The 24,177-nt window shown below is 45.9% G+C and overlaps 1 protein-coding gene across 7 annotated transcripts in view; it reads left to right on the forward strand.

The window, feature by feature from the left end:
• Positions 1–24,177, forward strand: part of OGDH (oxoglutarate dehydrogenase) — a 150,272-nt gene that overhangs the window by 97,520 nt on the left and 28,575 nt on the right. For 3 of the 7 annotated variants that reach the window (XM_063931913.1, XM_063931914.1, XM_063931915.1), the window contains 6 exons: positions 1,685–1,873; positions 13,575–13,677; positions 21,187–21,302; positions 21,427–21,581; positions 23,662–23,808; positions 24,054–24,144. In XM_063931913.1, the coding sequence (XP_063787983.1) occupies positions 1,685–1,873; positions 13,575–13,677; positions 21,187–21,302; positions 21,427–21,581; positions 23,662–23,808; positions 24,054–24,144 (801 nt within the window). Of the gene's footprint in view, positions 1–1,684; positions 1,874–13,241; positions 13,336–13,574; positions 13,678–15,969; positions 16,148–17,374; positions 17,396–21,186; positions 21,303–21,426; positions 21,582–23,661; positions 23,809–24,053; positions 24,145–24,177 lie in introns of those variants that run through there. The other 4 variants (XM_063931916.1, XM_063931918.1, XM_063931917.1 and 1 more) reach the window with 4 other exon arrangements.

The following is a 24,177-nucleotide window of genomic DNA, read 5'->3' on the forward strand; positions in this document are numbered from 1 at the left end:
ACTAGGACGTTAGAGAAAATAAGAATTTACTCACCGGTAATTCTATTTCTCGTAGTCCGTAGTGGATGCTGGGCGCCTGTCCCAAGTGCGGACTTTCTGCAATGTGTGTATATAGTTATTGCTTAATAAAGGGTTATGTTATGTTGGCATCCATTGGTTGATGCGCGGTTGTTTGTTCATACTGTTAACTGGGTAAGTTTATCACAAGTTATACGGTGTGATTGGTGTGACTAGTATGAGTCTTACCCTGGATTCCAAAATCCTTTCCTTGTAATGTCAGCTCTTCCGGGCACAGTTTCCCTAACTGAGGTCTGGAGGAGGGGCATAGAGGGAGGAGCCAGTGCACACCAGATAGTACTAAATCTTTCTTTAGAGTGCCCAGTCTCCTGCGGAGCCCGCTATTCCCCATGGTCCTTACGGAGTCCCCAGCATCCACTACGGACTACGAGAAATAGAATTACCGGTGAGTAAATTCTTATTTTTACAGTGTTTTTATTTCTATTTCAGGGTCCATAGGGCTCCACAGGGAATAGCGTGGGGTTTAGGTGGTGGAAAGGACCGGGCACCATTAGTTCCTTTATTTTTCATTTTAATGAAGTGTCTGAGGTCAGCCAGTGCTTTTGCATCAGCCGCAGGATTAGTGCACACATTGCCCGACCAGTATATGAAGGGGATATTATCACTGTTACATTGGGGTTTTCTGCATTTTCTGACCTTTTGAGGAAAGTAGATTGCTTCCAGGCTTAGCGTATGACAAGGGGTACACATCCTTCCTCCTCTAGGAGATGTCTTAGGAAATATCTTCAGATAAGTCTTTTCTGAACTGTTCTCAGATGAGCAGGAAAGAGAAGCCAGGATAATCAACAACAATCTGGCCTAGAGCCAGATAAAATGAGTCCAGTCAGCACTCTTGTATTCCAAACCAGTATTCCATTTTCAGGAGATGGAGTCAACAACCAATCAAGGTTTTTTTTTTATCTTAATGTGCTGCAGTTTGTCCAGGCTGTGTCCTTACATTTTCCTTACAATGTTTCACAAGAATAATGTGATCCTTTAGTGTCCCTTCACTTTACTCTGTTTTCTAAATTCATATCAGCCAGGAGTTGTTGGTGACATTTTGCGTAGTCCTTGGGTCTACTTATCAGTCTCCGAAAAAAAGGATGTATGGACTCCTCCTCTCAGCCTATACCCTGTTTTATTAAGGCGCCATTGTGTCATAGGGCATATGTTGGCACACTTGACTAGGGCGAAGTTACCATCGGGGTGGTGCATCATGGTACATTAGCAGACCAAGTGGGCAGAGTGGACTCCTTCTAGAAGTGCAATGCAAATAAATAACTTGTATGCCAAAGTCATCAGAGGGTGGAAACACCTTTAAATACCATCTGCTGTAATTGTCTACTAAAGAGAATCTGTTTTACATTTGCGTATATCAGATTTCTCAATGTTTTATATTTTTAACTGCCTTGTTATTAGCCGAATGAAGATGTTAGGTTTACATTGATTCATTCTTAGGGTTTGGCCAGTCCACAGCTACATTGATGTTTTAGTACTGAACATTCCAAACCTTATAAGGTATATGATGACCGTTTTAGGTTGCAGAATGTGCCCTTGTTATACTGTTGTCTAACCTTGTTTTTGTCTCCTATAGATAAATATATCTATATTATTTTTTCTATTACAGTCATGGGACATCTTCTTCCGAAACGCCAATGCAGGAGCAGCACCTGGAACAGCTTACCAGAGCCCCCCGCCCCTCAGTAGCAGCCTGTCTGCATTCACACAGGCACAGTCTTTAGTTCAGGGTCAGCCAAATATAGGCAAGCTAGTGGGAGATCATCTTGCTGTGCAGTCCCTCATCCGGGCTTACCAGGTATGTAAAGTCAGGCCTCAGTAAGTGTTACTGTTCTACCTTTTGAAGGAAGTGTCTTTTTCTGCTGTTCCTAAGAAATGTTTTGTTTTTAGTTTTGTAACATAATGATCTATTTATAGAAAGAGAGCCAACTGTCTGCGTCTAGTAATTATGTTATCTGGCTACAGCTACACCCTCTTGCTCTGCTCTCCACATGTCACAATTGCCGACTTGCCAGTCACACTTGACTCCAAGACCGCCCTGCAACCAAACTCCTCTAAGCAGTATAGCATTTTGAATGGTCCTGGGGAGGAGGAGTGAGTGGAAAATGAGGCTAGCACATCATTGATAGATGGAGTGCTGCTAACGTGACCAATCGCTAAAAGCAAAATGTACAAAAGGATTGGCCGTGCATCCAGATATAAGCAATCTTATGGATATTCTTACAATTGTAGAGAATAAATCAAAGGTGTAAATTAAACATTGCATAATATGGCCAACAGCAACTGTCAACGCATTTGTACGTTAGAGATGTTGACAGGTTTTCAGTAAAATAGGTTGTACCTGGATGGGCCTTTATAATTTAGCGAGCGCTGTACAGGAACACATTATGGTGAAGTTACTGAAGACTAACATGCTATAATTAGTGGTTCTGTCTTAGATGATGACTACAAATTGAAACAAATGTTCTACTGGAACGATAGTTCTACTACAGGCAGTATTTCAGGCTGCCTGATCTCAGGGAAAAATGATTACTCTGCACATGAGACTTTGGGAGCAATTCCGTAATCTGCAATGTACAGCAGTGCACATCATCAATAATGAAGGTACAGCAACATAGCAGTTCCTGCGCATCTTTTTAGGGTGACTAGAAAAATCTGCAATGTTGGCAGAAGGAAAGCCAGCACCTGCGGTCAGTGCCGCTAATTGACTTGCCACTTTATTGTCTGCAAGTCTTTTGGGAAATTTAGGGAGCTGCTGTGCTTTTGCACTCTGTAGATAGTGTCATTTTGACTTCTATACAGGCACTTTTTATGAGAACCCCTGCATCCAGATGTGTCCTGCATTTTGGATGTATGTAACCTTTGATATTCATTGATCTCTCGCACAAGGGCCCTCATTCCAAGTTGATCGCTAACTGCCGTTGTTCGCTGCGTAGCGATCATTTAAAAAACTGGCAAAACTCTGCATGCGTATGCACCGCAATGCGCACGCGGAGCGTACGGGTACAAAGAGCATCGTGGTTTTGCACAGGTTCTAGCGACGCTTTCAAGTCACACTGGCGAACGCAGGGAGATTGACAGGAAATGAGTGTTTCTGGGTGGCAACTGACCGTTTTCTGGGACTGTTTGGAAAAACGCAGGCGTGGCCGGGCATTTGCTGGGCGGGTATCTGACGTCATTACCGTGTCACTCGTCGCACCAATCATCGCACAGAATAAGTAACTAGAGGGCTGGTCTTGTTCTGCACAAAATGTATTTGCAGGCGCTCTGCTGCACAGGCGTTCACACTCCTGCAAAGCGAAAATACACTCCCCCGTGGGCGGCGACTATGCATTTGCACGGCTGCTAAAAGTAGCTAGCGAGCGATCAACTCGGAATGATGGCCAATGTCGTTGCTGCACCACAAGCAGAACGAGAGTCAGAGGTGAATGAGACTCACTGGTTATATGTGGCTCCTGTGTAGTGAATGCATCCACAGTGTGGAACTTGAGCACAGACGTCAGTGTGTGTGTTTCTAAGTAAAAAAATGTACGCAAACCTCTTATTGGTTGCTACAGGTTACAGCAGCATTTTCTGCATGCTATCTCTGCTCTGGGGTTTATAAATAAAAAAATCACCCACTGTGTATTTAAGATGCACTTTTTATATAAGATCAACTTGTAGGTTTGTTCTCCAGTCTGCAAGAGGCCTGATTACTAGGTAAATCTGCCCCCTAGAGGTATAATAATCACAGGTACACTGTTACAATAAACCAAACACTTGCACAAACAATATTTATCAATCTGCCATTGTGATATTTGGGATCTGAGCAATAGGTTGACAGTCATAAGGTTGACCCCATATGGTTGACACTGGAAAAGGTCGACGGGTTCATATGGTTGACATGACAGAGGTCAACACTTTTTGTTTTTTTCCTTCATGTTTTTGGACTTTCTCTGACGTCCTAGTGGATGCTGGGACTCCGTAAGGACCATGGGGAATAGCGGCTCCGCAGGAGACAGGGCACAAGAATAAAAGCTTTAGGATCAGGTGGTGTGCACTGGCTCCTCCCCCTATGACCCTCCTCCAAGCCTCAGTTAGTTAGATTTTTGTGCCCGAACGAGAAGAGTGCAGGCTAGGTGGCTCTCCTGAGCTGCTTAGAATAAAAGTTTATTTTAGGTTTTTTATTTTCAGTGAGTCCTGCTGGCAACAGGCTCACTGCATCGTGGGACTAAGGGGAGAAGAAACGGACTCACCTGCGTGCAGAGTGGATCGGGTTTCTTAGGCTACTGGACATTAGCTCCAGAGGGACGATCACAGGTTCAGCCTGGATGGGTCCCGGAGCCGCGCCGCCGGCCCCCTTACAGAGCCAGAAGAGCGAAGAGGTCCGGTGAAATCGGCGGCAGAAGACGATCCTGTCTTCAGACTAAGGTAGCGCACAGCACCGCAGCTGTGCGCCATTGCTCTCAGCACACTTCACACTCCGGTCACTGAGGGTGCAGGGCGCTGGGGGGGAGCGCCCTGAGACGCAATATAACAGATGATACCTTAGGTTGGCAAAAGAATACATCACATATAGCTCTTGGGCTATATGGATGTATTTTAACCCCTGCCATTATTACAGAAAAGAGCGGGAGATAAGGACGTCGTGAAGGGGCGGAGCCTATCTCCTCAGCACACAAGCGCCATTTTCCCTCACAGCTCCGCTGGAAGGACGGCTCCCTGACTCTCCCCTGCAGACTTGCTACAGAATCAGGGTAAAAAAGAGAAGGGGGGGCACTATTGGCAGCTAAAAATTATATAAACAGCAGCTATAAGGGAATAACACTTATATAAGGTTATCCCTGTATATATATATAGCGCTTGGTGTGTGCTGGCAGACTCTCCCTCTGTCTCTCCAAAGGGCTTGTGGGGTCCTGTCCTCTATCAGAGCATTCCCGGTGTGTGTGCTGTGTGTCGGTACGTGTGTGTCGACATGTATGAGGAGGAAAATGATGTGGAGGCGGAGCAATTGCCTGGGTTAGTGATGTCACCCCCTAGGGTGTCGACACCTGACTGGATGATCGTATTTAAAGAATTAAGTGATAATGTCAGCACTTTGCAAAAAACGGTTGATGACATGAGACAGCCGGCAAATCAATTAGTGCCTGTCCAGGCGTCTCAGACACCGTCAGGGGCCCTAAAACGCCCGTTACCTCAGTGGGTCGACACAGACCCAGACACAGATACTGAGTCTAGTGTCGACGGTGAGGAGACAAACGTAATGTCCAGTAGGGCCACACGTTACATGATCACGGCAATGAAGGAGGCATTGAACATTTCTGACACTACAAGTACCACAAAGAAGGGTATTATGTGGGGTGTGAAAAAACTACCAATAGTTTTCCCTGAGTCAGATGAGTTAAATGAGGTGTGTGATAAAGCGTGGGTTTCCCCCGACAAAAAAAATGCTAATTTCTAAAAAATTATTGGCACTATATCCTTTCCCGTCAGAGGTTAGGACGCGTTGGGAAACACCCCCTAGGGTAGATAAGGCGCTCACACGTTTATCTAAACAAGTAGCGTTACCGTCTCCTGATACGGCCACCCTCAAGGAACCAGCAGATAGAAGGCTGGAAAATATTCTTAAAAGTATATACACACATACTGGTGTTATACTGCGACCAGCAATCGTTTCAGCCTGGATGTGCAGTGCTGGAGTCGCGTGGTCGGATTCCCTGACTGAAAATATTGATACCCTGGATAGGGACAATATACTGCTAACTATAGAGCATTTGAAGGATGCATTACTATATATGCGTGATGCACAGAGGGATATCTGCACCCTGGCATCAAGAGTAAGTGCTATGTCCATTTCTGCCAGAAGAGCGTTATGGACGCGACAGTGGTCAGGCGATGCGGATTCAAAACGACATATGGAAGTATTGCCGTATAAAGGGGAGGAGTTATTTGGGGCTGGTCTATCGGACCTGGTGGCCACGGCAACGGCTGGAAAATCCACCTTTTTACCCCAGGTCACTTCACATCAGCAGAAAAAGACACCGTCTTTTCAAACTCAGTACTTTCGTTCCCATAAGTACAAGCGAGCTAAAGGCCATTCCTTCCTGCCCCGGGGCAGAGGAAGGGGAAAAAGACTGCACCATGCAGCCGCTTCCCAGGAGCAGAAGCCCTCCCCTGCTTCTGCCAAGTCTTCAGCATGACGCTGGGGCTTTACAAGCAGACTCAGACTTGGTGGGGGCCCGTCTCAAGAATTTCAACGCGCAGTGGGCTCACTCGCAAGTGGACCCCTGGATTCTACAGGTAGTATCGCAGGGGTACAAACTGGAATTCGAGGCGTTTCCCCCTCGCCGGTTCCTGAAGTCTGCTCTACCAAAGTCTCCCTCCGACAGGGAGGCAGTTTTGGAAGCCATTCACAAGCTGTATTCCCAGCAGGTGATAATCAAGGTACCCCTCCTACAACAGGGAAAGGGGTATTATTCCACGCTGTTTGTGGTACCGAAGCCGGACGGCTCGGTGAGACCAATTTTAAATCTGAAATCCTTTAACACTTACATAAAAAGGTTCAAATTCAAGATGGAATCACTCAGAGCGGTGATAGCAAACCTGGAAGAAGGGGACTATATGGTGTCTCTGGACATCAAGGATGCTTATCTCCACGTCCCAATCTACCCGTCTCACCAAGGGTACCTCAGGTTTGTAGTACAAAACTGTCATTATCAGTTTCAGACGCTGCCGTTTGGGTTGTCCACGGCACCTCGGGTCTTTACCAAGGTAATGGCCGAAATGATGATTCTTCTTCGAAGAAAAGGCATCTTAATTATCCCTTACTTGGACGATCTCCTGATAAGGGCAAGGTCCAGGGAACAGTTAGAAGTCGGAGTAGCACTATCTCAGGTAGTGTTACGTCAGCACGGGTGGATCCTAAATATTCCAAAATCGCAGCTGATTCCTACGACACGTCTACTGTTCCTAGGAATGATTCTGGACACAGTCCAGAAAAAGGTGTTTCTCCCGGAGGAGAAGGCCAGGGAGTTATCCGAGCTAGTCAGGAACCTCCTAAAACCAGGCCAGGTGTCAGTGCATCAGTGCACGAGGGTCCTGGGAAAAATGGTGGCTTCTTACGAAGCGATTCCATTCGGAAGATTCCATGCAAGAACTTTTCAGTGGGATCTGCTGGACAAATGGTCCGGATCGCATCTTCAGATGCATCAGCGGATAACCCTGTCGCCAAGGACAAGGGTGTCTCTTCTGTGGTGGCTGCAGAGTGCTCATCTACTAGAGGGCCGCAGATTTGGCATTCAGGATTGGATCCTGGTGACCACGGATGCAAGCCTGAGAGGCTGGGGAGCAGTCACACAGGGAAGAAATTTCCAGGGCTTGTGGTCAAGCATGGAAGCATCTCTTCATATAAACATTCTGGAACTAAGGGCCATTTACAATGCCCTAAGTCAAGCGAAACCCCTGCTTCAGGGTCAGGCGGTATTGATCCAATCGGACAACATCACGTCAGTCGCCCACGTAAACAGACAGGGCGGCACGAGAAGCAGGAGGGCAATGGCAGAAGCTGCAAGGATTCTTCGCTGGGCGGAAAATCATGTGATAGCACTGTCAGCAGTGTTCATTCCGGGAGTGGACAACTGGGAAGCAGACTTCCTCAGCAGACACGACCTCCACCCGGGAGAGTGGGGACTTCACCCAGAAGTCTTCCACCTGATAGTAAACCGTTGGGAAGAACCAAAGGTGGACATGATGGCGTCCCGTCTAAACAAAAAACTAGACAGATATTGCGCCAGGTCAAGGGACCCTCAGGCAATAGCGGTGGACGCCCTGGTAACGCCGTGGGTGTACCAGTCAGTGTATGTGTTCCCTCCTCTGCCTCTCATACCAAAGGTACTGAGAATCATAAGAAGAGAGGAGTAAGAACTATACTCGTGGCTCCGGATTGGCCAAGAAGGACTTGGTACCCGGAACTTCAAGAGATGCTCACGGACGAACCGTGGCCTCTACCTCTGAGAAAGGACCTGCTCCAGCAGGGGCCTTGTCTGTTCCAAGACTTACCGCGGCTGCGTTTGACGGCATGGCGGTTGAACGCCGGATCCTGAGGGAAAAAGGCATTCCAGATGAAGTCATCCCTACCCTGGTCAAGGCCAGGAAGGACGTAACCGCAAAACATTATCACCGCATTTGGCGAAAATATGTTGCGTGGTGTGAGGCCAAGAAGGCCCCTACAGAGGAATTTCAACTGGGTCGTTTCCTCCATTTCCTGCAAACAGGACTATCTATGGGCCTAAAATTAGGGTCCATTAAGGTTCAAATTTCGGCCCTGTCGATTTTCTTCCAGAAAGAACTGGCTTCAATGCCTGAAGTTCAGACATTTGTAAAAGGGGTACTGCATATACAGCCTCCTTTTGTGCCTCCAGTGGCACCTTGGGATCTCAATGTTGTGTTGAGTTTTCTAAAGTCACATTGGTTTGAACCACTCACCACTGTGGACTTCAAATATCTCACATGGAAGGTGACGATGCTGTTAGCCCTGGCTTCAGCCAGGCGTGTGTCAGAATTGGCGGCTTTATCATATAAAAGTCCTTACTTAATTTTTCATTCTGACAGGGCAGAATTGAGGACTCGTCCTCAATTTCTACCTAAGGTGGTTTCTGCATTTCACATGAACCAACCTATTGTGGTACCTGCGGCTACTAGGGACTTGGAGGACTCCAAGTTGCTTGACGTTGTCAGGGCCCTGAAAATATATGTTTCCAGGACGGCTGGAGTCAGAAAATCTGACTCGCTGTTTATCCTGTATGCACCCAACAAGCTGGGTGCTCCTGCTTCTAAGCAGACGATTGCTCGTTGGATTTGTAGTACAATTCAGCTTGCACATTCTGTGGCGGGCCTGCCACAGCCAAAATCGGTAAAAGCCCATTCCACAAGGAAAGGGGCTCATCTTGGGCGGCTGCCCGAGGGGTCTCGGCTTTACAACTTTGCCGAGCAGCTACTTGGTCAGGGGCAAACACGTTTGCAAAATTCTACAAATTTGATACCCTGGCTGAGGAGGACCTGGAGTTCTCTCATTCGGTGCTGCAGAGTCATCCGCACTCTCCCGCCCGTTTGGGAGCTTTGGTATAATCCCCATGGTCCTTACGGAGTCCCAGCATCCACTAGGACGTCAGAGAAAATAAGATTTTACTTACCGATAAATCTATTTCTCGTAGTCCGTAGTGGATGCTGGGCGCCCATCCCAAGTGCGGATTGTCTGCAATACTTGTATATAGTTATTGTTACAAAAATTCGGGTTATTATTGTTGTGAGCCATCTTATCAGAGGCTCCTTTTCGTTTTATCATACTGTTAACTGGGTTCAGATCACAAGTTGTACGGTGTGATTGGTGTGGCTGGTATGAGTCTTACCCGGGATTCAATATCCTTCCTTATTATGTACGCTCGTCCGGGCACAGTATCCTAACTGAGGCTTGGAGGAGGGTCATAGGGGGAGGAGCCAGTGCACACCACCTGATCCTAAAGCTTTTATTCTTGTGCCCTGTCTCCTGCGGAGCCGCTATTCCCCATGGTCCTTACGGAGTCCCAGCATCCACTACGGACTACGAGAAATAGATTTATCGGTAAGTAAAATCTTATTTTTTCCTTCCTTGACAATCCATGTCACAAATCATAATCTTTTGTAACTTTGTGGCGAGCGGCGGAGTGAGACACCGTGCCCGAAGCGCGGCGACCAATTGCATTTCTGCACTTGGTGGTCCCAGATGAAAAAACTGTCCACACTAACCCCAAAAAAATAAATAAAAAGTGTTGACCATTGTCATGTCAACCTTTTAATCCTGTTGAACTTTTGTACCTGTCGACCTTTTCGGTGTCGACCTCTAATATGTCATCCTTTCGTCCATGTCAACCTTGTGCCTGTCGACCATATGGGGTCGCTTAATGACCGCAGACCTACTGAATGTAGATCTTCCATACCACACACGTGATCTTTGCCCTTTTGAAATGACAGAACGGTATATTTAGCTGTGTGCGGAGTGATGGGCTTAGCTCCAGCCTTCGGTCAGTAAGAGCGGCAGCTGCTGCAGGAGCAGGGGGCTGGGAAGAGTCAAATTACCATGTGGTGTTTCTTCAACAGGGTGAATCCCATTATAACAGGAATTCAAACCTAACCAATGCTTTATTTGAGTTGTCCTATACTTCACTACACCTGCTTCTTTACATCCTGGGGGTGTTATTTTCCTGTATATAAGTCCTGGCCATCAGATTGTTCAATTTATTGATATGTGTAACAGCGCTGTACTGGGATCCTAACTATGTGTGCAGTCACCCTGCATCCCTATAATCTACCTTTATACTGACTATGATGCCTCCTGTATCTGTGTGCTCTCCCCCTGCATCCTATAGCTCAGCTCTATACTGACTATGATGCCTCCTGTAGCTGTGTGCACTCACCCTGCATCCTATAGCCCAGCTCTATACTGACTATGATGCCTCCTGTATCTGTGTGCACTCATCCTGCTCCCTATAGCCCAGCTCTATACTGACTATGATGCCTCCTGTATCTGTGTGCACTCATCCTGCTCCCTATAGCCCAGCTCTATACTGACTATGATGCCTCCTGTAGCTGTGTGCACTCACCCTGCAGCCTATAGCCCAGCTCTATACTGACTATGATGCCTCCTGTAGCTGTGTGCACTCACCCTGCATCCTATAGCCCAGCTCTATACTGACTGATGCCTCCTGTATCTGTGTGCACTCATCCTGCATCCTATAGCCAGCTCTATACTGACTATGATGCCACCTGTATCTGTGTGCACTCATCCTGCTCCCTATAGCCCAGCTCTATACTGACTGATGCCTCCTGTATCTGTGTGCTCTCCTCCTGTATCCTATAGCCAAGCTCTATACTGACTATGATGCCTCCTGTATCTATGTGCGCTCCCCCTGCATCCTATAACCCTGCTCTATACTGACTATGATGCCACCTGTATCTGTGTGCACTCACCCTGCATCCTATAGCCCAGCTCTATACTGACTATGATGCCACCTGTATCTGTGTGCACTCATCCTGCTCCCTATAGCCCAGCTCTATACTGACTATGATGCCTCCTGTAGCTGTGTGCACTCATCCTGCATCCTATAGCCCTGCTCTATACTGACTATGATGCCTCCTGTATCTGTGTGCACTCATCCTGCTCCCTATAGCCCAGCTCTATACTGACTATGATGCCTCCTGTAGCTGTGTGCACTCATCCTGCATCCTATAGCCCTGCTCTATACTGACTATGATGCCACCTGTAGCTGTGTGCACTCACCCTGCATCCTATAGCCCTGCTCTATACTGACTATGATGCCTCCTGTATCTGTGTGCACTCATCCTGCTCCCTATAGCCCAGCTCTATACTGACTATGATGCCTCCTGTATCTGTGTGCACTCATCCTGCTCCCTATAGCCCAGCTCTATACTGACTATGATGCCTCCTGTATCTGTGTGCACTCATCCTGCTCCCTATAGCCCAGCTCTATACTGACTATGATGCCTCCTGTATCTGTGTGCACTCACCCTGCATCCTATAGCCCTGCTCTATACTGACTATGATGCCACCTGTAGCTGTGTGCACTCACCCTGCATCCTATAGCCCTGCTCTATACTGACTATGATGCCTCCTGTATCTGTGTGCACTCATCCTGCTCCCTATAGCCCAGCTCTATACTAACTATGATGCCTCCTGTATCTGTGTGCACTCATCCTGCTCCCTATAGCCCAGCTCTATACTGACTATGATGCCTCCTGTATCTGTGTGCACTTATCCTGCTCCCTATAGCCCAGCTCTATACGGACTATGATTCCTCCTGTATCTGTGTGCACTCACCCTGCATCCTATAGCCAAGCTCTATACTGACTGATGCCTCCTGTATCTGCGTGCACTCACCCTGCATCCTATAGCCCAGCTCTATACTGACTATGATGCCTCCTGTAGCTGTGTGCACTCACCCTGCATCCTATAGCCCTGCTCTATAATGATTGATGCCTCCTGTATCTGTGTGCTCTCCTCCTGCATCCTATAGCCCTGCTCTATACTGACTATGATGCCTCCTGTATCTGTGTGCACTCACCCTGCATCCTATAGCCCTGCTCTATACTGACTATGATGCCTCCTGTATCTGTGTGCACTCCGCCTGCTCCCTATAGCCCAGCTCTATACTGACTATGATGCCTCCTGTATCTGTGTGCACTCCGCCTGCTCCCTATAGCCCAGCTCTATACTGACTATGATGCCTCCTGTATCTGTGTGTACTCACCTTGCATCCTATAGCCCAGCTCTATAATGATTGATGCCTCCTGTATCTGTGTGCTCTCCTCCTGCATCCTATAGCCCTGCTCTATACTGACTATGATGCCTCCTGTATCTGTGTGCACTCACCCTGCATCCTATAGCCCTGCTCTATACTGACTATGATGCCTCCTGTATCTGTGTGCACTCCGCCTGCTCCCTATAGCCCAGCTCTATACTGACTATGATGCCTCCTGTATCTGTGTGTACTCACCTTGCATCCTATAGCCCAGCTCTATACTGACTATGATGCCTCCTGTAGCTGTGCCTGCCCAGCTCTATACTGACTGTGATGCCTCTTGTGGCTGTGTGCGCTCCGCGTGCTCCCTATAGCCCAGCTCTATACTGACTATGATCCTTCCTGCACATGTATTTGCTCACCCCGTTTTTATTTCAGGTTATTCATTTTGTATATTTGTAGGATCTGAATAAGATACTGTAATGTATTATGTTGTTATTTAAGTCAATATGTAATGTGAACGTGGATTTTGTCTAACACTGTTGTCCGCATTGACATCTGCACACACGTGATAAACTGTATAGGCATGTACATGAATAATTTCTGCTACTGGTTGCATACACAACTTCCTAAATGTTATCTTTAGTGGTTTTGTGTCCAATGAATGTAAGTGCGGTACTGTGTAATTATACAACCTTGGGGAAATGTTGCTGAGTATTCACAATAACTGCCTGACTGTGAAAGAAGCCTCAGGATATGACCTGGGCTGATGTCAATACCTATAAATGGTATATGCTGAGACGGCAACCCCTTCCATCCACATACTGATTACATAATGACTGTCTGTGAGCGGGAGGGGAGGAGTCATTAACCAGTTTGTGTCATTGTTTCTAGGTAAGGGGTCACAACATTGCAAAACTTGACCCTCTCGGGATTAGCTCTGTTAATTTTGATGTCACTCCAGTATTTGTCGGTCCTCCAAATGTCGGTGAGGATTACTGTATCAAACGCATTGTAACTTCTCTCTTCTCTGCTTTCCTCCTTGTCTCCCTCTCCGTCTGTTTATTATTTTATGTGGTGCCTCTATACTCTTCACCCTCTGTATTACTCCATCATCCGCTCTCTTCCCTGTTGTTTAATCCCCGAACCCCTCCCACCCTTACTCTCCTGCACCTACATTTCCTGTCCCCTTCCTCCACCCTACTCTGGCACCTCTCCTCTGTATAGATCCGTGGGCACCATGTTGCCCAGCTTGACCCACTTGGCATTCTGGATGCAGATCTGGATTCCTGTGTGCCAGCTGACATTGTCACATCCTCAGACAAACTCGGTGAGGGCCAACAGTTCTACTAGTATGGTCACTGCTTCTGCGCCTCCCTTTCACCCCCCACAATGTATGTCTGTCCCCTGCTCGCTAAAACGTAGGAGCAGAGGTCACAACTAACAGCTGTCTCCTGTGGCGTAAAAGTGACAGGTGTACCTAATCTGCCACGTAATACCAAAAGAGTAGACCTTCCTAGAGAAGAGGGTCACCTGGGAGCTCAATGACGCAGTGGTAGACCCAGGTGGCTGTTCTTCTCTCTTGGATGTCCTGAAGAGCTCAGGTAAACCCGGAGGAGGGAGGGGAATCTCGGATATTCCGGGAGAGCAGGCCAGTATGGTCTAGTGCTATAAATTTAAAGTGGTCATCTTGAACTGCATATGGAGATATTTAAGCAAATGAGTTGAGGTAAATTTGCCCCTACTGTTGTGTCTTGGACCTAAGGAAGCTGTTAGTGTGGCCTCTGGGTGTACAATGGATGGTGATTACTTTGTTAGGCCCCACAGCTCCTGCTACTATCACAGCCATAGCTTCTAATGTAGATTAGTTCACGTAGTGAGCACAACTAACCGCATATGGCATGTAAAGGGTGTGTGCGGGCATTAGGCTGGGGATGTGAATGTGCCTGCTTGGGGTTTAGAGCATGTGGTGTGGGCATGAGTACATAATATGTTTGCATACTGATCTGAGTACTTGTAACATGTAAATTATTGGTCAGTTTAACTTTTCTTGGTTGTAGGACTTTTGGTGTTAGTACATCAAAATGTTTTATATTTATTTGGTTGGTTTTCCAATGAAGATTTATCTCTCTCTCATCTGAGTCTTGTTCCCTCACCAGTGCATTTAGCTATTTACTCTCCCCAACATCATCTCTTAGCACAGGGTGTACAAAACTGTCCACGTTTTAAGGAAATCCATGCTTGAGCACAGATGGCTAAATCAAATGGAAAGAGATGCCAATTAAGTCACTGCTTATGATATCTTACTAATTAAGTAAGCTGTCATTTCTCCTAGACCACCTAGATTGGCATGAATAGTAGAATATTCTCTATTAAATACTGTTCATTTGAGTGAGCATGCTTTACAAATCCGTACATTCTAATTCCTGTGCCTCTCACGTTGGCACTGAAGCCTCTCTTCTAAACCACTGTGGGTAGTTTTTGAGAAGTGTGATGTAAAATAAATATTTGTACACACCTTGGGAATAAGACGGGCCCTCCTGTACCTGTCTGGAGTCATTCTGTGTATTTGCAGGATCATGCACCGGATCATACATTTTACAAGAGGATTGGCTAAACCATTAAATTACCATTTGATTAAGATATGAGATTGGGTTTGAAAAACACGTGGACAGATCGTCTTAATCTAGTGCAAATGATCCAGTGTAATTGGATAGTGATGTGTATTTTAAATGCTGCAATTTAAAAAATACAAAAACAAGAGTAAGGCTATGAAATTGACCGAGGATACACAAATACTTGCTGGTATATACGAGTCATTTCTATCAAGCTTAAGTTTTTAAAACCTCACAAGAAAAAAGTTACTTTTACAGTTGGAGCTGTTACCTATAGCAATCTGTCATTCCATAACATCCGTACATGCGTTTCTCAGGCCCCATTACTGGATATGCTAACATGCACTACCAATGACAGTGGAGCTCCTACCTGTAGCCAAAACCCCGGGAGATGCTGCGTGCAATCATTGTGGCTTGTGATTGGTTCTCCTTCTCCCATTCTTCCATCTGTATTATAGTCCCAGGAAAATTAGCTGCCACTGTGGCTCCGGCAAGTGAAGAGGGAGGCCTTAGTGACTAAGCTTAATGCTGCACCACCACCTACTGAAAGACTAAGGCTTAGTCTTTCAGTAGGTGGTGGTGCAGCATTAAGAAGTGTGCAGGTTGGTTTGTTCATCAGCAGGCTTGGGCAGTCTGTGCTCCTGAAGTTGAGAGCCTCACAGGTTGCCTCCCACTCAGGGCCGGCCCGAGCCTATTTTTTTTTTAATAAGCAAATAACATTTTGTGGCGCCCTTTGATGGGATAAACTTTTTAAAGGGACAGCGCACCTCATAGGTGCGCGTCACAAAAGGGGTGTGGTCTAACAAGGGGCGTAGTCAGTTTCACCTCTATCTGCAGTGCCAGGTATGCACATGCCCCCAGCAGTGCCAGGTACACTGGTACGCACAGGTACGCACATGCCCCCACCAGTGCCAGGTACGCACATGCCGCCAGCAGTGCTGATTACAGCCGCCGCCACTGAGAGGGTCCGGCCTCTGGCGGCAGGGAGGCGCCGGTTCGTGAGCCAATCAGGAGCAGTTGCGATGTCTGACTCCTGCTACCTGGCACCCTCCTCAGTGTGGCGCCTTATTTAGCCGCGTATGCGCCGGACCGACTCTGCTCCCACTACCCATAGAAAGTATTATATAATGATATAGTACATGGTGAGATGAGGATAAGAGATTTGGCACATGGACTGCTACACAGGTGAGTGTATCAGACAGGACAGCTTCCTATTGAATGCAGTGAGAATCACTAGAATGCCAAATCAGTGATGCTAGTGTGCTGTGCATGTACAAGTGGAGGAAACCACCATGGAAACAACAGGACAAGCAGCAAATAATTTCTCATGTAAGGCTTCTATTAGGGTGTGGCCTGATAGTGATAGTTGTGCTGGTGGTAGTTCTGTCCCCATATATCACTATTCAGGCAGCATCATCCAGCTGAGTTGCTCTGGTCCATGATGCTGCAATGAATTGTGTCCAAATGAGCCCTCTGAATATTGTGGTAGAGTAATTACAAGTGCTGCTGCTATGTATATCCGTCATTTGTTCTGTTTCTGTTCCCACATGTACCTGTATGTGTATATATGTGTGAGTGTGTTTATTTTGTTTTTATGAGCCTGAATTGAAACTTATAGTTCATTGCAGAACTGTGTGTGTCTGGACACTCTTATAGACCTGGACCACGGCCACATGCACAATGCCCCCTGACTGCTTCGTTCCCTCCAGATTATGGCCCTCATTCTGAGTTGATCGCTCGCTAGCTGCTTTTAGCAGCATTGCACACGCTAGGCCGCCGCCCTCTGGGAGTGTATCTTAGCTTAGCAGAAGTGCGAACGAAAGATTAGCAGAATTGCGCGTGAAAAATGTCATGCCGTTTCTGAGTAGCTCCAGACCTACTCCTATCTTGCGATCACTGCAGTCTGTTTAGTTCCTGGTTTGACGTCACAAACACGCCCTGCGTTCGGCCAGCCACTACCCCGTTTCTCCAGCCACTCCTGCGTTTTTGCCTGGCACGCCTGCGTTTTTTAGCACACTCCCTGAAAACGCAGAGTTGCCGCCCAGAAACACCCACTTCCTGTCAATCATACTACGAACACTCGAGCGACTGTAAAACTGCAAACTTTTGTGTGAAAGTACTTAGCGCATGCGCGCTGCGTACCACGCGCATAAATACCGTTTTTTCACTTGATCGCTGCGCTGCGAAAAACGGCAGCGAGCGATCAACTCGGAATGACCACCTATGTCACAGAGAGGGCCCCCTCCCTCCTTCCTTCCTTTCTTCCTTCCTTCCTTGTGGTGTTCAGTTTCTAGATTTAAAAACTCCTCTCTGTTTTTCCCCATGCTGCAAACGTTTTCCTTAACCCCTGACCCCTCGTGCTGCAACCTCTTCTCCCAACCCACTCAGAGCTGCCAGCATTTCTGGATCACCTTCGAGTTCTCACCGTGGGAGGTACGGAACATTTTCAACAGCCCTCCCCTGCTGCCTCCTTATGCCCCATCTCTTATTTTAGTCTCACCTGCATCTGAGGTGCTGTGTGGCTGGAAGGTAGTGTAAGTAGGTATATATCGATCTTGGTGTTTGCAGGAAGGGTAAAAAAAAAACAACTTCACTTTGTGGAGCCTTATGACAGCGATGATGTCTAACGGTTGCAACTACGACTTGAATCCATTAGTTAAGGTCTCTGCTTCTTAGCAGCCTACGTTGTTTTCAGGGTGTGGTTTAATCATCATGTTATCTAATTAATGGTTGTTAAATAAACCACTGTAACTTGTAAATTCCCCAATACGTTATCATCGCTGCTATTGGACATGGAAATAATTACATAGTTCTTAGTGATTAGTACTTAAAGCATTTCAAAGGTTGAGATTGTGATAATCCGCCTTTGTGGCTGGGTTCATATGTGACCTTCCTGCAATACGTGTGCAAATGGGATCTGATGTACTATACTGTAAGGCGTTATATGTAAATGAGTTGTGGTGTACTGTAAGGCACTATATGTAAATGAGTTGTGTAGTTTAAGGCACTATATGTAAATGATCTGTAGATGTGGTGTACTGTTGGGCATTATATGTAAATGGGTAACCAGACTATAGATCTACAGTCAATGGGTGGTATTCAATTCTTTTCACCCCCTTGCACACCCGTTCTGTTTCTGCTGACTGGTGTGGGATCATCATTTCAGCTCGCTACCCCTAGGCTAGCGAGGCGCCTTAACCCTCTACACAGCTAAACCTGATCACTATGGGTGCAATATGCACGATAATGGGGATCACTTTAGAAAGGAGATTTGGGTGGTATTCAAATGATACATCACACCCAAAAGTCTACCACTAATGGTAGACATGCATTAGGTCGACAGGGTCAAAAGGTCGACATGACATTGGTTGAAACACACATGGTAGGCACAATTTTTTTTTTTTTAATGTATTTTTCATTTTTTTTCAACTATTTCATACTTTACCGTCCACGTGGACTGTGATTAGGAATAGTAACCTGTGCTGAGCGCTGTGATGCACCTTGCCTGAAGCAGTACACTAATGGGGCTTGTTTGTGGCAGAAAAGTGACAAAACACCCCCCAAAAAATAGTCTACCTTTTTTTGTGTCTGCCATTTCCATGTTGCCCTTTTGACTATGTCGACCATTCCTACTGTCTGCCAATTCTATGTTGACCTTTTGACCCTGTCGACTCAATGCATGTCTACCATTAGTGGTAGACCTATTGACTGTAGCTCTTTTTACTGTAGATCTAATAATCCACACCCATGTAAATGAGCTGTGAATGTGGCGTACTGTGAGGCACTATATGTAATTGAGCTGTGAATGTGGTGTACTGTGAGGCACTATATGTAATTGAGCTGTGAATGTGGCGTACTGTGAGGCACTATATGTAATTGAGCTGTGAATGTGGCGTACTGTGAGGCACTATATGTAATTGAGCTGTGAATGTGGTGTACTGTGAGGCACTATATGTAATTGAGCTGTGAATGTGGTGTACTGTGAGGCACTATATGTAATTGAGCTGTGAATGTGGTGTACTGTGAGGCACTATATGTAATTGAGCTGTGAATGTGGTGTACTGTGAGGCACTATATGTAATTGAGCTGTGAATGTGGTGTACTGTGAGGCACTATATGTAATTGAGCTGTGAATGTGGTGTACTGTGAGGCACTATATGTAATTGAGCTGTGAATGTGGTGTACTGTGAGGCACTATATGTAATTGAGCTGTGAATGTGGTGTACCGTGAGGCACTATATGTAAATGATCTGTGAATGTGGTGTACTGTGAGGCACTATATGTAAATGAGCTGTGAATGTGGTGTACTGTGAGGCACTATATGTAAATGAGCTGTGAATGTGGTGTACCGTGAGGCACTATATGTAAATGATCTGTGAATGTGGTGTACTGTGAGGCACTATATGTAAATGATCTGTGAATGTGGTGTACTGTGAGGCACTATATGTAAATGAGCTGTGAATGTGGTGTACTGTGAGGCACTATATGTAAATGAGCTGTGAATGTGCAGTACTGTGAGGCACTATATGTAAATAAGTTTTGTGGGTACAGGTACAACATGCCAATACTTGTGGTTTTAGATTTATCATATACTATGAGGTTGGTATATCTCTCCTGACAAGTTGTCCCATTTGAGAAATCTCCATTGGCATCAATGGGAGCTGCTACAGTTTCCACCACCACAGGAAGAAGTCTTCCTGGAGGACAGTTTTGGGAAATTTCTTGTGTTTTATAAGTATATTGCTACCACTATGTATTGCTACAAATTAGTTTGTCTAGGCTCTGAGAGTCACCCAAGTCTGTGTATGATGATAGCTACACAATCCCTATTGTCCTGACTCTTGACTGACTGGTAATTTTGACAGTTTTATTTTTATTTTTTGTTTTTTAAATAAAGAACATGATGTTCTTCTTTATAGCTGCCAGTTGTGTTTAGTCTCCTGTGAAAGTCTTACGATTTAACAAAAGGTTCCTGGAATGTGTTTACCTGCAAAGGTCACAGATGTATAACCAACTGGACAGTAGAGTTCCTATATTCTGAGTAAACTCCATGCAAATTGTATTATATTCCTGTTTGTTGGGAGTTCTAAGTCATTGATTAGTGCAGTGATTAAAAACGTGTAATTATCAAGTTCAGTAACCATGCCCTGACCCGTACGTCCAGGGACACCTGATGATCCCAAGCAGTGGCCCTGCAAACTACTGAGAATTACTGCAGGCAAGCAATTGATGTAGTTGGATTCTCATGCTTTCAAACAACGTTCCAATTTGAAGGGAAATATTCCCATCTATACTATTGGGATGGGTGTTTGATATGTAGTCTGTCTAATTTATAGTTTCCATTCATCTTTAACAGTCCCTGGACTACAGAGCTAGCTCTTTCCTGATCCTTGTTTCCCTCATCTGAAACGCCAGCTCATGCGTGATTGGGGGTCATTTGTTCTGTAGGTCACCTTTTGGGTTGACATATATAAGTTGCTATAGCAATATCTATTCAGGGAGATTTACGTTTTGTTTTCAGTTTACAATCTGTAACTAGCGGTCGGGATTCCGGCAGTCAGCATACCGATTAGATCCAAGTGACAGCAAAACATCAAAGGGAGCTGTGAATGAGAATAATTATTATGTAAAGTTTCCCCTTAGTGTGACTGTCAGAATTAACATAGCAGATGTAGTGGGTGATGTGTTCATACGTTGCCTTATCTTTTTCCTGGTAGCTAGAGGGTTTGTAATGCACTTGGTGTATAATTGGTTTAGTATGAGTACGTGAGAGATAGTGCATTATATTGATCTTTACTGTTACTGACTCCTAATATAATGGGAAACATTGAAAAACCTTGATCAGTTGTAGACTAATGTCTGTCTTTTCCCCTTCCCACCACCTACCATTCTATTTGTCATCATCTGCTTTTTGTCCTTTCCTCTGCCCCACCTCTTTCTAATCATCTGTCTTCCAAACATGGGCCACATCCAATATACCCATCGGAACCATATATAACCTAACAACTCCTTGTGATCTGCTCCTTAACCTCTCTCCTCTCCTTTCCTGAGTGCTGCCTGTATCCTCCTCCTATTTGTGTACTCTGATCCATGCCATCCACCTGCCCTGCTCACTGAATATCACACCAACACCATTGTACCCTCTCTGCATGGACGACTGCATTGTGCTTCTCCTTCTGTAATGCTTCCTCCGTCTGTCTGTCTCTGACCACTGCCCTCCGCAGGGTTTTACGGGCTGGAGGAATCTGACCTGGACAAAGTCTTCCATCTGCCAACCACTACATTCATTGGAGGGAATGAGACAGCACTTCCCCTTCGAGAGATCATTAGGAGACTAGAGGTGAGGAGTGACGACCCGCTGGTGTTACCCATTGCTAAGAACATACACATAACCTTTCCGGTGTTCTATATACTGAGTACCCTGCATATTGCTGCCTTGCTCCATCTTCTTTTCATGTGTGCAGACCTCTTACTGCCAGCACATTGGAGTGGAGTTCATGTTTATCAATGACCTGGAGCAATGTCAGTGGATCCGGCACAAGTTTGAGAGCCCAGGGATCATGCAGTTCACCAATGAGGAAAAACGCACTCTGCTCGCCAGGCTGGTTAGGTCAACAAGGTGCGACGATTAACTTAATTGCGGGTGTGTCTGTATCTATTTGCACAATGTTCTGATCCCTACGCAGATAAGGGGGAGTGTAAGCATATACACTACGTAGACAAAAGTGATTGTTGGAAGGAGCTAACCGAATTTGTAAAGGGGATCATCGTAGGTTGCACAATGGCATGTTTCCAGGGTGACGCTGGACTGGTATACAAAAAATTCGGTAACCCGAATGGACTGGCCAGCTCAGAGTCCAGATATTAACTCCAATAAGAACATCTGGGACGAGCTGGAGCGACGGGAGCGTTCGAGACAGACTAGACCTTCTTCAGTGTGTCAGGCGGTCACAGTACTTGAGGTGGAATGGCAAAACATCCAGCCTGCTGTTGTCCAGGAACTTGTGGACAGTTTGCCAAGAACTATGGGGCAGATGTATTAACCTGGAGAAAGCATAAGGAAGTGATAAACCAGTGATCTGTGCAAGGTGATAAAGGCACCAGCCAATCAGATCCTAACTGTTACTTTACATATTGGAGCTGATTGGCTGGTGCCTTTATCACCTTGCACATATCACTGGTTTATCACTTCCTTATGCCTTCTCTAGGTTAATACATCTGCCCCATTGTCTGCAGTAATCACTGCACGTGGTGGACCTGCACAGTACTGACGTCTCTAAAATCTTGTTGATCTTTTTGCGGTCAGTGTCCAATCACTTTTGTCTACCTAGTGTAGTATTATCATTAATGTTTGGCTTCCCACTCTCCCATGATAATGTTTTGCCCAGCTCTCCTCCAATAGCAATAAATATTTTACTATTTAATAAACATGGTTCAGGAACTATGCAAAGCCCATTCTTACTCTGTCACAGAAACAAATTTAATGTACGTTTTAGCTAAATTAAGTTAAACAGTCCTTAACAGTCCCTAATTTTCTGCACCCGCAGCAGTTTTTCTCTCTGTGGAATCCTAAGAATCGAGTCTTTGGGGAGATTTATCAAATCTTTGAGATAAAGTACTAACCAATCGGCTCGTAACGGTCATGACACAGGCTGTGTTTTAAAACTTACAGGAGCGGATGGGTTGGTACTTTATCTCTCTCCACTTTATCACTCTCTTAAACCTTGATAAATCTCCCCCTTTGTGCTGTGATTTAGGAAAACTAGCTCTTTACAGTCAACTAGTCAGCGCCGGCGGCTGTGCATACCCGAACAGAGCAGCACTTGAATTGCTCCATCGGGTGCCATCTAGTGGCTACAGCGTGCAAAACACTTGAATTTCCCCCATAGAGGCGAGGAGCAGCGTTAGCCTCATATTATATAGGCTATCAAACATTGTTACTGTTATCACATACAGATAATGGGTTAGTGGGTTGGTATCGCATGGACTGCTGGTCATAATACTGACACCGGGATCCTGGTGTTGAGATGCCGGGGAAGGGGGGAGGCGGGCGAGCACACCGAAGCCCCTGTGCTTACCACAGGTTCTATGGGCGTTGTGGGTGTACACCCATAGAGTGGGAATAGAACCAGTGGTGAGCCCAGGGGCTTCGGATCGCTCGCTCGCCCGGCCTCCAAAGCCCCCCTCCGCCCGGCATCTCAACACCGGGATCCCGGTGTCAGTATTATGAGCGGCGGTCCACGCGATACCAACCCATTAACCCATTATCTGTATGTGATAACAATAGGAATAGGAACAAGTAGGAATAGTCCCTTTAACTCGGCATGCCGACTGTAGGGATTGTGAGGGGGCGGGATGTTGGTGCCGGTATTGTCACAGAATTGCTTCCTTTTTTGAGTTTGCGGAGTCATTTTTCTTTTTTGTGGTAACAAGTCCTGGAAATTTATATCTCGGAATTATTATTTCTATAGGATTTAGACCCAAACTATAGACAGGCAGTACCAACAGCAGACTTGCTGCAAGAATTCCTTTGATGGAAGGATATGGATAGGGGAATAAAGAGAGATGGCAATAGTATTAGTGGTAATGAGTTTACTCCTGGACCATAGTGTTTTCTATGTGGCTTATTGTTTCCTCCTAGTATTTTCCATTCTCTTTCTGTATAAACGCCTTATGATAATATTTATTCTTCTATGCAGATTTGAAGAGTTCCTCCACCGTAAGTGGTCTTCTGAGAAGCGTTTTGGATTAGAAGGCTGTGACGTCCTAATACCGGCCCTGAAAACCATCATTGATAAATCCAGTGAGAGTGGTGTGGATTATGTAATCATGGGGATGCCACACAGGTACCTAGGACCCATGTGATCTGCATGTGCAGCCGACTCTCAATAGTTCATGGTCTTCTTTCTCATGTACTCCATCTTTTGCATCACATTCAAATTGATCTTCGCCTGATGTCCCACATTTATCAATATTTTTACTTTATTGTCTACACCTTCCCACTGTCTGCTTACATAACCCTAGACATATATACCTAGTGTTCACAGGCATGCATGTTCGTATAATGCCTCCTCCATTCTCTGTCCTGCAGAGGTCGTCTTAATGTCTTGGCCAACGTGATCAGGAAAGAGTTGGAGCAGATTTTTTGTCAGTTTGACTCCAAGCTGGAAGCTGCAGATGAGGTACGTTCTGTAAATGCTGACCTGACGTTGGAA

This window comes from Pseudophryne corroboree, chromosome 6, assembly GCF_028390025.1.
Source record: "Pseudophryne corroboree isolate aPseCor3 chromosome 6, aPseCor3.hap2, whole genome shotgun sequence".
In the NCBI taxonomy this organism is placed as follows: Eukaryota; Metazoa; Chordata; class Amphibia; order Anura; family Myobatrachidae; genus Pseudophryne; species Pseudophryne corroboree.